The 13,595-nt window shown below is 42.7% G+C and overlaps 2 protein-coding genes across 2 annotated transcripts in view; one reads left to right on the top strand and one right to left on the bottom strand.

Annotated features, from left to right (window-relative positions):
- Positions 1-6,953, bottom strand: part of LOC111980167 (mediator of RNA polymerase II transcription subunit 14-like) — a 38,566-nt gene extending 31,613 nt beyond the window's left edge. The window contains 7 exon segments of the mRNA XM_024010834.2: positions 1,894-2,001; positions 3,587-3,715; positions 4,957-5,086; positions 5,502-5,675; positions 5,936-6,041; positions 6,196-6,222; positions 6,522-6,953. Coding sequence (XP_023866602.1) covers positions 1,894-2,001; positions 3,587-3,715; positions 4,957-5,086; positions 5,502-5,675; positions 5,936-6,041; positions 6,196-6,222; positions 6,522-6,694 — 847 coding nt within the window. The 5' untranslated portion in view covers positions 6,695-6,953.
- A 2,374-nt stretch (positions 6,954-9,327) lies between these two features.
- Positions 9,328-13,595, top strand: part of LOC111980182 (ubiquitin carboxyl-terminal hydrolase 9X) — an 80,869-nt gene continuing 76,601 nt past the window's right edge. The window contains exon 1 of the mRNA XM_070449163.1: positions 9,328-9,731. The gene's annotated coding sequence lies outside the window, so the exon portion shown is untranslated. The remainder of the gene's footprint in view (positions 9,732-13,595) is intronic.

Raw genomic sequence — 13,595 nt, forward strand, 5'->3', positions numbered from 1 at the left:
CTGCTAACCTACAAAGCATTACATGGGCTTACTCCTACCTATTTTTCCGATTTGGTCCTGCCGTACATACCTACAGGTACGCTACGGTCACAAGGCACAGGCCTCCTAATTGTCCCTAGAATGTCTAAGCAAACAGCTGGAGGCAGGGCTTTCTCCWATAGAGCTCCCTTTTTGTGGAATGGTCTGCCTACCCATGTGAGAGACGCAGACTCAGTCTCAACTTTTAAGCCTTTATTGAAGACTCATCTCTTCAGTAGGTCCTATGATTGAGTGTAGTCTGGCCCAGGAGTGTGAAGGTGAACGGAAAGGCTCTGGAGCAACGAACCGCCCTTGCTGTCTCTGCCTGGCCGGTTCCCCTCCACTGGGATTCTCTGCCTCTAACCCTATKACAGGGGCTGAGTCACTGGCTTACTGGTGCTCTTCCATGCTGTCCCTAGGAGGGGTGCGTCACTTGAGTKGGTTGAGTCACTGACGTGATCTTCCTGTCTGGGTTGGCGCCCCCCCTTGGCTTGTGCCGTGGCGGAGATCTTTGTGGGCTATACTCGGCCTTGTCTCAGGATGGTAAGTTGGTGGTTGAAGTTATCCCTCTAGTGGTGTGGGGGCTGTGYTTTGGCAAAGTGGGTGGGGTTATAACCTGCCTATTTGGCCCTATCCGAGGGTATCATCGGATGGGGCCAGTGTCTCCTGACCCCTCCTGTCTCAGCCTCCAGTATTTATGCTGCTGTAGTTTATGTGTCGGGGGGCTAGGGTCAGTCTGTTATATCTGGAGTACTTCTCCTGTCTTATTTGGTGTCCTGTGTGAATTTAAGTATGCTCTCTCTAATTCTCTTTCTTCCTCTTTCTTCCTTGCCCTAGGACCATGCCTCAGGACTACCTGGCATGATGACTCCTTGCTGTCCCCAGTCCACCTGGCCGTGATGCTGCTCCAGTTTCAACTGTTCTGCCTGCGGCTATTCTGCCTGCGACCTGTTCACCGGACTGTTCACCGGACGTGCTACCTGTCCCAGACCTGCTCTTTTCAACTCTCTAGAGACAGCAGGAGCGGTAGAGATACTCTTAATGATCGGCTATGAAAAGCCAACTGACATTTACTCCTGAGGTGCTGACTTGTTGCTTGTTGACAACTACTGTGATTATTATTATTTGACCATGCTGGTCATTTATGAACATTTGAACATCTTGGCCATGTTCTGTTATAATCTCCACCCGACACAGCCAGAAGAGGACTGGCCACCCCTCATAGCCTGKTTCCTCTCTAGGTTTCTTCCTAGGTTTTGGCCTTTCTAGGGAGTTTTTCCTAGCCACCGTGCTTCTACACCTGCATTGCTTGCTGTTTTAGGCTGGGTTTCTGTACAGCCCTTTGAGATATCAGCTGATGTAAGAAGGGCTTTATAAATACATTTGATGATAACCACATTATCTTGATAGACAGTGCAGTGAAAACATAGGAGGGTAATTAGCAGCAGCTGGGGGTTGCCAGATGCCTTTCTGCCATAACTACCACCATCTTGAAAAATGTCCCAGGTCCACATTTCCCACTGGGCAACAGATGTAGGCCCATAACACTACACCCCTTTTTTCTCTCAATCTTGAATGTGTGTGTGTGTGCAGGTGTATGTGTTGGATTACATTCTCAATTCACACTAAATAGTATATGAAATGTAAATATCTCTGCTTGGTTCATGGAACCTGATGAACTGAAAGACATTGTGTGGCTGTTGGCTGCAGCATGTCCCTGACCACAAGGCCTCGACCATTGGAATGCTGTTGGTGTCTGGGCCTGCTGTATGCATGGTCACTGCCAGTCAATACAGTACGTGCGCACACACACATTGCAGCATCTCACTGTCTGCACAGAAACAGCGCGCGCGCTCACACACACAGAAAGGATACGCAGGCAGCTGTACATGTCCTGCAGTGGTTTCTCGTCTGCAAACAGGCGCGACTGCACCAGCTCATGGATGAAGTTCACCTGCATACTGTGGACAAGAGCTTTGCAATCTGGAAGGAGGGGGCGGGGGGAGGATGGAGGGGAAAATATTCAAAATGGAGGATGGCAAAAAAAAGAAAGCAATCTCATTAAATAGTTTATTTGCGAGTGCTGGCTGCAATTTTCATTCAAGTTGGATTCCTCCTGCGCATCAGGACCAGAATAATTATAATCTACAGTAGATCAAGTTGGTGAGAGTTGTACAGTGGGGGTGGGTTGCCCCAATATGGATTAACTCTTAAACTGGGCTAAATCAAGATGTATCTATTAATCTTGTAGCATCAAATGTTAAACCTAGTTTTAAATTAATCCTAGTTAGATTAGAGGAAGGACTTAATTTAAGTTTAGTTTTCACTTTAAACGTAGATTAATTTTAAGCCTGTTGCTCAATGAATTAAAAAATATATATATATACATTTAGATTGGAGATCAATTCTAAACTGCCACTTGAGGTGGTTTAGCTAATAAAATGGAAGCATATCTTCTGTGGAGAGTTCCTCAGACAATAATTAGAGACAAGTTTAATCCTGTTGAGTTTTATGATAATTATTAGTAGGCTATTTACGTGCCCATTTTGTACAACAATTAAATTGGAGTTTATGATATGCCCAGCCTTGGTACGAATGATGATTTTATGCAACATGCTGTAMCGGGCCTGATAACGTTAACATTGTAGTGAAGTAGCATTAACCAGTTATTTATGCTTACTAAATATTGGTGGGTCAAGTTGTCCGTCGTCATCATAGGGCTTATGGAGAGGGGCAAACTGCTGGGGAATCATCTCGCATATTTTCTGGGTGATAGGATCAATTCCCTTGGCCGGAGGCCCCCCGCCGGCTCAGGTCTGAAATAGCCCCCGCCCCTCCTCTGCTGCATCCTTTTTGGCTTTTGCTTTAAGAAAAACTCCAGCACGCTTTCATCCGATTTGTGTCCCTGTTCTCTTTAACCCGTGTCGAGCCATTACATTTATCGCATAAAATGGCCCAGGTGTCTAACTTCTTTTTGACAGTTGTTGTCTGTCTTTTTATCCTCCAGTACGGTACTACATTCCTCCATCAGCTCCGTCAAGCGGAGAAATTTGAACTTCGTTGACATGCCATGATAAGGTGGCGAGCTGACAAATAATAAATGGCTAAATAATATTGGATGCTAGCTAGCTTGGTTTATAAAATAGCTAGCTACACGTTAGCTAACAAATTCGTTTTCTGTCTAGTACTGGCAAATAACGGATTTTATTTCAAAATTAGCCAACCCATGATAACCTTTCACGATGGAGTTGCAGTAGTTCTAACGTTACATTGTTATTATTTTATCAAGGAACAGCAACTTTGTGGCATCATTTGTCAGGTAGGCTAGCTACTTTGTTTCAACTCACAAAATACCTCATATTTCGGTGTAACATGTCACTAATAATAGTTTAAAAACGTTAATCATAGATTTACTGATTCAGATTTAAAAGTAAAGTGGTGCAACATATCTCTGATTACTTATAAACCTAGATTTACAAAACCTAGATTAGCTCTAATCCTAGATTGGTGTGTTAGTATTGGGTTCTGTGTGTTTGGTGTGTGGTCATTCAGGTGTTGTGTATCTTACCTCCAGTCTCTTTGTCCTCCACCAGTATCTCCAGCTTCAAGAGTCTCCAGGGAATATCTGGGTCATCCCCCATCACTGTCAGAGTGGCCTCAAACTCCCCCTCCACGCGGAACTTCACACGCCCGTTAACTACAACACACAATACATAATGGTTGCCACCTTTTCAATAGCCAGAAACTGTCTTGCTGTGTGATGTTTACCCATGGAAAGGTTGGCCAGCTTTGTGTGGGAGTAGTTCTTTTTTTTCCTGGAACAAAAAAAAAGGGGCGTGGTCCACTCCTCGGCTCCGCTGGATTTAATGGTGTAGAGAACTTTTRGAATATTAAAGCAAATTCTCTGCAATTCTACACATTTCTCCATGGAGCTGAGTGAAATTGTTTAATTTTTAAAGCTAATTTCCTAAAATTCTACATATTCTCCCATGGAACTGAGAGAATATTTTGCCGTTTTAATGCTAATTTCTTGTTCTATGCATTTTGCCATTGCTAATGCTGTGATCTTTCGAGCAAACATAATAGCTAAATCAATACTGCATTACTGCGAGGACTTCAGCCACAACAGCATCAGTGAGGTTGGGCACTGATGTTGGGCGATTAGGCCTGGCTCGCAGACTGCGTTCTAATTCATCCCAAAGGTGTAAGTGCCCAACCGCTACTCCTCTTGCCATTCGCCGAACTCCAGAGAACGCGTTTCTACCGCTCCAGAGTCTAATGGCGGTGAGCTTTACATCGATGTTTGGCATTGTGATTTTAGGCTTGTGTGCGGCTGATCGGACATGGAACCCATTTCAKGAAGCTCCCGATGAACAGTTCTTGTGCCGACGTTGCTTCCAGAGGCAGTTTGGATCTCGGTAGTGAGTGTTGCAACCGAGGACAATTTTTATGCAATACGCGCTTCAGCACTCGGCGGTACCGTTCTGTGAGCTTGTGTGGCCTACCACTTCGCGGCTGAGTCGATGTTGCTCCTAGATCCTTCCAATTCACAATAACAGCACTTACAGTTGACAGGGGCAGCTCTAGCATGACAACAATTTAACAAACTAACTTGTTGGAAAGGTGGAATCCTATGACAGTGCCACATTGAAAGTCACTGAGCTCTTCAGTAAGGCCATTCTACTTCCAATGTTTGTCTATGAAGATTGCATGGCTGTGTGGTCGATTTTATACACTTGTCAGCAATGGGTATAACTGAAATAGCCGAATCCACTCATTTGAAGGGGTGTCCACAAAATATATATWTWTTTTTTTTACACTGTTTGGACTTAAGTGCTTTTTCGGGATGCCTCAGTGGCCCGCCCAAGGATTTCAATGGAACCCTGTGTGTGTATGTGTGTGGTTGTGCGTGTGTGGCTGTGCGTGTGTGTTTCTTACCCACGGTGAGGTTGGCTAGCTGAGGTGGTAGGTCTGTTGTGACAAGACGATGTCGCAGGATTTGATTGAGCTGGTTCAGGGTTGTCTGTTTCTCCACTTTAGTGATGGGATCTGGAGGAATGATTTTATCCTACACACACACGCACACACAGCTGTCAATGCACTGGCCCAAATAGGGCTTCAGATTTCTCCGTTCCTATTCCACACTCCCGTCCAGATGGTGGTGGTAACCCACTAAGGGTTTATGTGTTTGTGCACATATGTACATCATGCACACAAACGAAGAGTACAGAGTACATGAAGGACAAAATTGCTGGCTAAACCAGGCAGTCACCATGGCTACTTCAGCTACAGTAGCTAATAAACACAGAGGCATCAGACGCCTCATTCTATTTGACCAGTGCGCACTACTTAACCAGGCAAGTCAGCAGAGAACCAGCTCTCATTTATAATAAAGAGGCCTGGTCAAGAGGCCAAAAGACACCAATACAATAAGAATAAATAACAGAAAGATGGACAACACAGACCAGTTAGGGGTGTCTTACTCGTATGCAGGTGGGCAGGCGCGGGTATGAGCCGGTGGTGAGCACATCGATGGCAAACGGGATGGCAAAGCTGGGCAGGCGTGCGTGCACCAGGGCGTCCCTCGCCAGCGATGCCAGCCTGTCAGCCGTGTCCACAAACAGGAAGGCCTGCTGGTCCAGGAAGCTGGAGATCATCTGTTTCCGTGGAAACCGGAGGTTAGGGGTTAGAGGTCAGGTTAGCTTACAACTGTTAATGACTACTAAGTAGTTCTAATTTTAATAATGTGCAAGTAGGCCTAACTCAAACTTTCACGTAAACAATGCATTGATATCAGTGGGGRAAATTGTGAGAAGGTTGGACTTGTATGTGCATAACTCAATCTAGTATCTGGTTGTGTATGCCCACTGTGAGAATATGATTGGTGTAGTAGAGTACTGTAGTCTTGCTTACATACCGCACACTTCTCCACCTTCCCAGCGTTGCTGGCCCATTTCACCAGGGCAAGGAGACGCACAAACAGCTGCCTGGTCCGACTGGAAAACTGGACGATCTCGATTTTTCTGTCAGAAACAGTACAGTAGAAAAGTTTTCAAACTCATCGGCACCAATGGTCAAAGAGGCAAAAATGTGMCTGTCACATACAACACAACATTCCCATTTTGACAAGTCAATTTCATCAGTGAGCACASCGAGTGAACCAAGAGACACACTTACCTTTCCATGTCTGTTTTTCTGGGTAGACTGCAAGAAGGACAGAAACACTATGGGTAACTTTCAGATATCATCACAACATCATTTTMCCACACCATATGAACACAGAAAATAAAGAAATGTCAATTAATATGGACGCAAGGGTGAAAKAAATGGTTGAAAGAAAAGACTCCAAGTAGGCTACTTGCACAACTATCTACTTTCCAAACGCTTTGCCATGAAACAAAACACATCATAACCACTATTTTGAGCCTGATGGACCTGGATCAGATATAACAAGAGTCAACATCAATAGCCCACTTGACGGAGTCTCGTCATTAGCTACTTACAGTTCACCCAACAGGGTGATTTCATGGTAGGTCCTCTGCAGGAGAAACTCAATCAGCAGGCTCAACCGGACCCCTTGCGTCGCCTGGGGTCCAGAAGAAGGCGGTTGGGTGGCCGAGGTGGGACCCCCGATAGGGACCAGTTGCCCATCTGATCCAATCTGCACTGGAGCCATTTTAAAATAACAAGGAAAGCTCCACCGATGGAGACCGAAAAAAATGTAAACTATCGACTCGCAATTACTTCAAACTGGAACAAATGTTACACATATTCTATATCATTTCGCGCGACGTAATTATTAAGTAGGGGCTCGGCGTCTTCGCCCCATTGAAACATTGGCAAATACCCACGTTTTAATGGCTTATTACARAACATATTCAATGCTGTTCAACCGCCATCTTTACTGTCTGACGGGAAGTGATCACGGTTAGGTGGAAAGGAATACCCGTAGACGGATTTCATGGACTGGAGAAACAATCATTAAAATAACTAAATGTAAGGAGTCGCTCGTGTTTACTCTGCTGTCCCAGGATCAGTGTTCATTCACTAGGTTTTTTGTCAATTAGTTCAGGCAATAAACAATCAAACTGGCCCCTGATCAGCGCCAGTGGATCTGTGAGCGATAATAAATGTAACCAATCAGTGGTATTTTAAGTACAYAAAATATTTTCCTCATAGTTTGAAACATCCACCACATTTATAATGTCTATTCGGCTTTTATAATATGTCCTCCTATCATTTCGTACTGGAAATTGTGCATGACATTTTAGTTAGTTAGACAGATCATATGACAGATACAGTGGCGTCAAGAACTTAAGTAAAAATATTTTTAAGTACTACTTAAGTTGTTATTTGGGGTRTCTGTACATTACTTTACTATTTATAATTTTGACTACTTTTACTTTTACTTCACAGATTTCCTAAAGAAAATAATGTACTTTTTACTCCATACATTTTTCCTGACACCGAAAAGTACATATTACATGTTGAATGCTTAGCAAATTATGTCTAAATCCGTTTAAAAAWTGTGCCGTTTGGTTAATATAAGCAATTTGAAATGATTTATACTTGTACTTTTACTTTTGATACTTATTAAGTATATTTTTGCAATTACATTTACTTTTGATACTTAAGTATATTTAAAAGCAAATACTTTTAGACTTTTACTCAAGTAGAATTTTACTGGGTGACTCACTTTTACTTAAGTCATTTTCAATTAAGGTACCACTACTTTTACTCAAGTATGACAATTGGGTACTTTTTCCACCACTGGACTGATAGACCTTATTTGTCCCYGAGGAGAACATACAGACAAAACATAATAAAGGACAAAACAAATAGATACATACACTGGTGTACATATTATATATTTGAGGATTGATGTGCATTGTCTCTGTCAAATAAATGTAATTAAACTTCAGTATACGATTTGATACATTTCAACTCCCCATGGACCTGAATGGCTGGTAAAGAAAGACAATTCAAACCATAGATTATGTTGGCAGCGCCAGAGTCAACGGTAAAGGTATTAGGGTGGAATTCTGATTGGAATACCTGCTGACTCCTCAATTCCCAGAGGCAGGTAATAGGAATTACTTTTCCATTCCTTTCCGTTTCCCTTTTACAGGATGATACGTAGCTTTATATCAATATGGCATGCCTGCAAAATAACATGGGAATCAAAACATTAACATAGAATCTTACTGTGAACCAAACAAGTGACAATCGTCTTTTTTTTGTCAAACTATTATTGCGTTACATGGATGCCTTGTCTGGAATTGTGACAGCTCTGGGGAGAACAGAAAACATTATATGGTCAGATTATGACTTTACCAGAGTGCTTCACCTCCTTGTAGATTTCAAGAACAGCTTTGCCCTTGCTGTCATTTCAAACCACTGACAGGACAGATGAAGGGCATGAGGGTCAATGCACAAAAGGTGAGATAAAGGGAAAGTGCTAGAAACACACACACACAAACACGTACACACTTGCACGAACACACACACACATATATATATACACACACAACTGTAGAGGGGAAATGTGTGTGCAGGGGTTAATCCCACTTTAGCCGCTGGACTATGGCTGTCCAGTGAGTCAGCAGTTGAGCGCCCTTTCTCTCTCTCTATGTCTCTATCTCTCGCTCTGTGTCTCTCTCTCTCTGTCTCTCTGCAGTCTCCCAACAGTAGTTCATAGTTCATTCATTTATATCCACTCCCCTGGTACTGTGCAGGTCTCTGATCTTAACCAAATGACACTGGACTTTAAGCCTTTTGAGTATTCTGTTTAATATTTTTCTATGTTCCCAGAGAGACTAAGATTAGTAACCTGACCCCTCCTCATATGTCTATCAGTTGACAGACCAGCACCCTCCTCACAGTTCTACAGAGAAGTGTTGGGAAGGGCTACCTCTCTAGGGAATGGCAAAGGGGACCCGCCTACCCCTAGAAGGGGTCTCATTTTGGAGGAAGGGATGTGCAGTCCTACTGGTATTTGAACAGAACTTTGTTTTTTCTCCTTGGCCAACTGAAATATGCACTGTCTTAGGTGCCCAATAATACACCATTTATGATAGATCATATGTATCTATTGCACACTGATAAATGTTTGTTATAAAATACTGACAGACTCAACAGATCCATGACAGCAGGAGGCGATATGTAGTCCTACAAAAACCCATTTTGATTCAGCAAGCAATGAATATGGGAGTTGAAGAAAATCCTGGATAAGCGAATCCAATATCGGGGTTGGAGTCAACCATCTATTCTACATTGTATTGATTTTTGTTACCATTCAGCACAGGTTCCATTTGCGAAGTTGTTCTCCACAGAATAGCTAGTTGGCTCGTTAACTAATGTTGACATTTACAGTTCGGAAAGCCGTTTGGCATCTGTTTTCACGTTGTTCAGTACTGCGCTTCCGCCATATTGAAGCAGTTCACTAGCGGCAAGTTGTGACTGACTGGCTAGGACCGAACTGACAAGAGATCCGCTAGTCTCTAGATAGACTCGGGGGGGCTGCTAGCGCGCTGGTGACGCAGKAAAAACACCCAAGAGCTGACAAAAAAAACCAAGGAACCAGATTATTCTAACTGACAGTTGAGCTTCAAATGAAATAGCCTGATATAGTGCACATTTATGTAATAAACAACGACACACTCGTCAAGGCTGGAGTAGGTCGTGAATAGAGGAGAAGTCCTATCAAATTCCTGGTAAGTGGTTATAGCAACTAACGTTAGCTTGCACTGTTAACATCAGCTGGTGGATGCAKGTAATGGCAGCTGACTTGGTAACGTTAGCTAGCTCTAACGTTATTTATTTTGTTAGAAATGTCTTGGACTGAAATACGATGATTCGCGTCGTTAATCATTAAATAATTTAACTTGGATTGGGGAATGTTAGCTAGCTGGCTGTCTAAGTAATGTTATTAGTTCTGCCAGAATAGATAAGGTAGCTTACGCTAGCTAACGTAGTTAGCTACTTACTGTACGTTAGTTAAGTTTACCACGTTACTGTCTGACTCACCCAATGACAGGGGGGAGCAAGTCAATGTGGAGTTGGCTAGCTAAACTAACAGTTAGTTAACGGTTAGCTARCTCGTGAACATTAACGTTATTGAAAGCCGGGTCGATATCAGCTAACTAGTTGACGTTTAAATTGGCTGTCGAGCTCTTTAGCTAGTTAACGTAATGACAGGCGGTTCCCCACCCCTGAACCAGATGTCTGAGTTGTTTTAATAGGAGTTAAATCCAGAAATGTCGCGCCGTGACAACTGTAGACACGTCTAACTAGYTAACTTGTCAATGTTGGCTAGAGGAGTTGTAAGGTTAGCTAGTACCACAATAAAATATCTGACTATTGACGTGGTTGCGCGGCCTGCTCCTTAACTACAGCTAACTAGCGAACGTTAGCGCATTGTCTGCTGAAATGCAAATGTTTCAAAACGATGAATTCGTAGTTTGTGTCTAAATCTTGCCAGATATCCAGCTACCTTCAACTACCCTAATGAACTTGTATCAACGGTTACAGTTGCTGGCCAGGCAAAGGCCTGGAAAACTGCGCTTGGAAACTAGGCCTTCAAGTGACGGATCGCACTGCGAAATCAGACTTAATACGGTTGTTGTTAGCTGGATAGTTAGCTTCCAATTTAGCTAGCTAGCTGTTTTTACAAAAATGTATTGTCTTGATATTTCTAAGTGTAATGATATGACATTTTTGATTTTGGAATACAATCTTAATTTCCTTGATGATGAATGTAAGCAGATCACACAGCCAACCAACCCAACCTTACGTTAGCGAAGTACTGTAGCTAGCTATTTAGCTAAGTTGACAGATACACCCGTGTTGGATGTATTTTAAGTAGCTAGCAAAGATGAAGATGTAGCTGCAGAATCATGGACCTGTTTGGTCAACTGTAATATGATATATAATTTATTTTTCATAACTTGTAAACGAATGCGTAATCTATTGCCTGTCAATTAACTTACTTGCCAACAACATCCTTGCAAAATGCTAACTAACGTTAGTCAGTGACTGTTTTCATAGTGATCTTATCAGAATGATGAAATAAATATAAATGGCTAATCAGCTAGATCAATGGCATATATATATATATATAATGTCACCTCTAATGCCGTCATGGACATAGCTTATTTCTGAGTGATTTAATACTGAACTCTCAGGTTTGGACCATACCGTCTAGTGGCCCCTTTCATTCGGTATACAGCTGTAATTCAAGGCCCATTTCACATGACATAGCCAGCCAGTGATGTTTAAAGAGCTAGCTAGCCCGACAGGCTGCAACAGTATTTATGTGTTATTAGCTAGTCATCCAGTTAGAGACTGAAGGATGTTGAACAGAGGATGACCTCCCTTGTTTCACAATGCCATTCAGTATGGTATCATTTTCAATTCGCAGTTACTGATTTAAAAGGAATGATCACTGACTGGTGTTTTCTTTGTGCAATATGCTGTTGCTTAATTAGCAGTGGCTAAATGCATTCATCACTTAAGGGGATCCAACTGTAGGCTACTCAATAGTGTGGTTTTGAGCTGGGCTCTCTAGGGAATGTCCTGCAGTAGAAGCATTTTAATGGCATGTTTCTGACGCCAGTGGTAAGGACAGGAAATGTCTCAGTTTCAGTACCTCAAAAGTTCACTAAATTTGTTTCCTTACTGAATTGACCACTAGCAGATGGATACAAATGTGAACACAGGTGCTGCAGATAATTTAGAATCCTTACATTTTTTTAGACCTAMTACTACCACACCCAGGCATCTCCTGAAGATGACATATCAGCAGAATCACTGTTAGTGGATTTTAGGGTTGCGCCTAATCAGTGTTTGATCAGATTGTGTTTTGCAGGGCTTGAATCTGGGTTTAGTTTTGTGTTGAATTATCATGTTACCAATGTTCTCTCTGGAATGATAAAGCTGTTCTCAATCAGTTTTTAAACAAGTATCTCATTATAGCTACCTAACATCAAAGAGTAAAGCAGCCAGGTGTTGATCAGAGAACTCGCACGGATGCGAGCACACACACAGAGCTCTCCAGCTCTACCAGACCAGCACAGCTGTGGTGGTTTCTTTAATGACATCACAAACGTAGTCACAGTCAGTCCATTGCCAGACCCAAGCATTTAAATATGTCACCGAATACATCAAGGCCTAYGAAGGAAATATCATGTGTAGGGAATACATGATCAAACCCTCTTGTTCCGAACTGGGGTGGATTGGATTTCCAGTCATATTGTCTCTCTGCCAGGCAAGACTGGTGTTGTCCCTGCAGCCAACTGATTGCAGCCACATATGTGTTCAGGAGGATGCAACATACTTAACTTTGCAGATAGAAATGCCATGAATATATCATCAGACATAATTCTCTACTCGTCATGTCAGAGAGAGGCATGTATATCTATTCTACTCAATATATTTCTGTTGTAGTGTTGTGCCAGTGTAACAGTTTAGCTTCCATCCCTCTCCTCGCCCCTAACTGGGCTCGAACCAGGGACCCTCTGCACACATCGACAACAGCCACCCTCGAAGCATCGTTACCCATCGCTCCACAAAAGCGAGGGACGTCACCGATTGAAACGCTATTAGCGCGCATCCCGCTAACTAGCTAGCCATTTCACATCGGTTACGCCAGACTGAATGCTACCCAGGCTTTCAGCTGGGTGGAGAGGACAGAGAGAGTTAATACTACTGATCCTTATGGCCTTTGTGTCCTCTGGAACTGCGGTTGGCCTTTGTTGGGACATACAACAAAGGCCAACCGCAGTGCGTGGTGCGACATGTGCGTGGTGTGGTTATAAACCAGATTGTACCTTCGAGCTGGAGGGAGAATAGAATTTATGGTGATGACTTTCTCATAGACTTTATATGAAGTTGAGGCTTTGCGTTTCTGTAGGCTAGATATTGAAACTATATATTTTGATAAGAAAGATGCTGCTGATTTGGCTTTATTTTTCAAGGAAGTTTATTTTAAATCGCGAAGTGGTTGAGCAGTTTTCCCAAAGACTGAGAGGGGAAAAAGCATGCATTTGTATTTCATACAGACATTCTGTGTTGGTCTGGAACAGAATCGTAAAGGAGAGTGAAAGCGAAAGGGATGAGAAATATATCTCCTGCTTCCTGGCCAACCGATCCCATGGTTACTTCAGGAAATCCCCTCTCTTGTCTGAAACTGAGAAAGTTGTTGTCTTTGCTTTATGCTGTTCAGAGTTCAAATCCTAAAAAACTATGTGCCTCCACCACCTCTATACATGTCAAGAATAAGACTAAACTCAAAATGGTGTATGATTCATTTCCAATTCCAGCATATGTGGTTTGTAGAATAACTGACAAGTTTCCATCTGGTCAGGGGCTTATGGTAGTAGGAAAAGCGAGCAGCAAGTACAGTATGTCACATTTCCATTGTTGGATATCCATCGTCTGCTCCCAATCTTATCTATCAGTTTTCATGATATCGGCGTCACGTACTTAGGCCTATTCTTTTGGGTTTCCTTCTGATCTCAATTGGATGAATATTAAATTGGGGATTCGTCACTGAACAATTGTTTCGTTTTGCTTGTTAT

The sequence above is a fragment of the Salvelinus sp. IW2-2015 genome, linkage group LG2 (assembly GCF_002910315.2).
Source record: "Salvelinus sp. IW2-2015 linkage group LG2, ASM291031v2, whole genome shotgun sequence".
NCBI lineage: Eukaryota > Metazoa > Chordata > Actinopteri > Salmoniformes > Salmonidae > Salvelinus > Salvelinus sp. IW2-2015.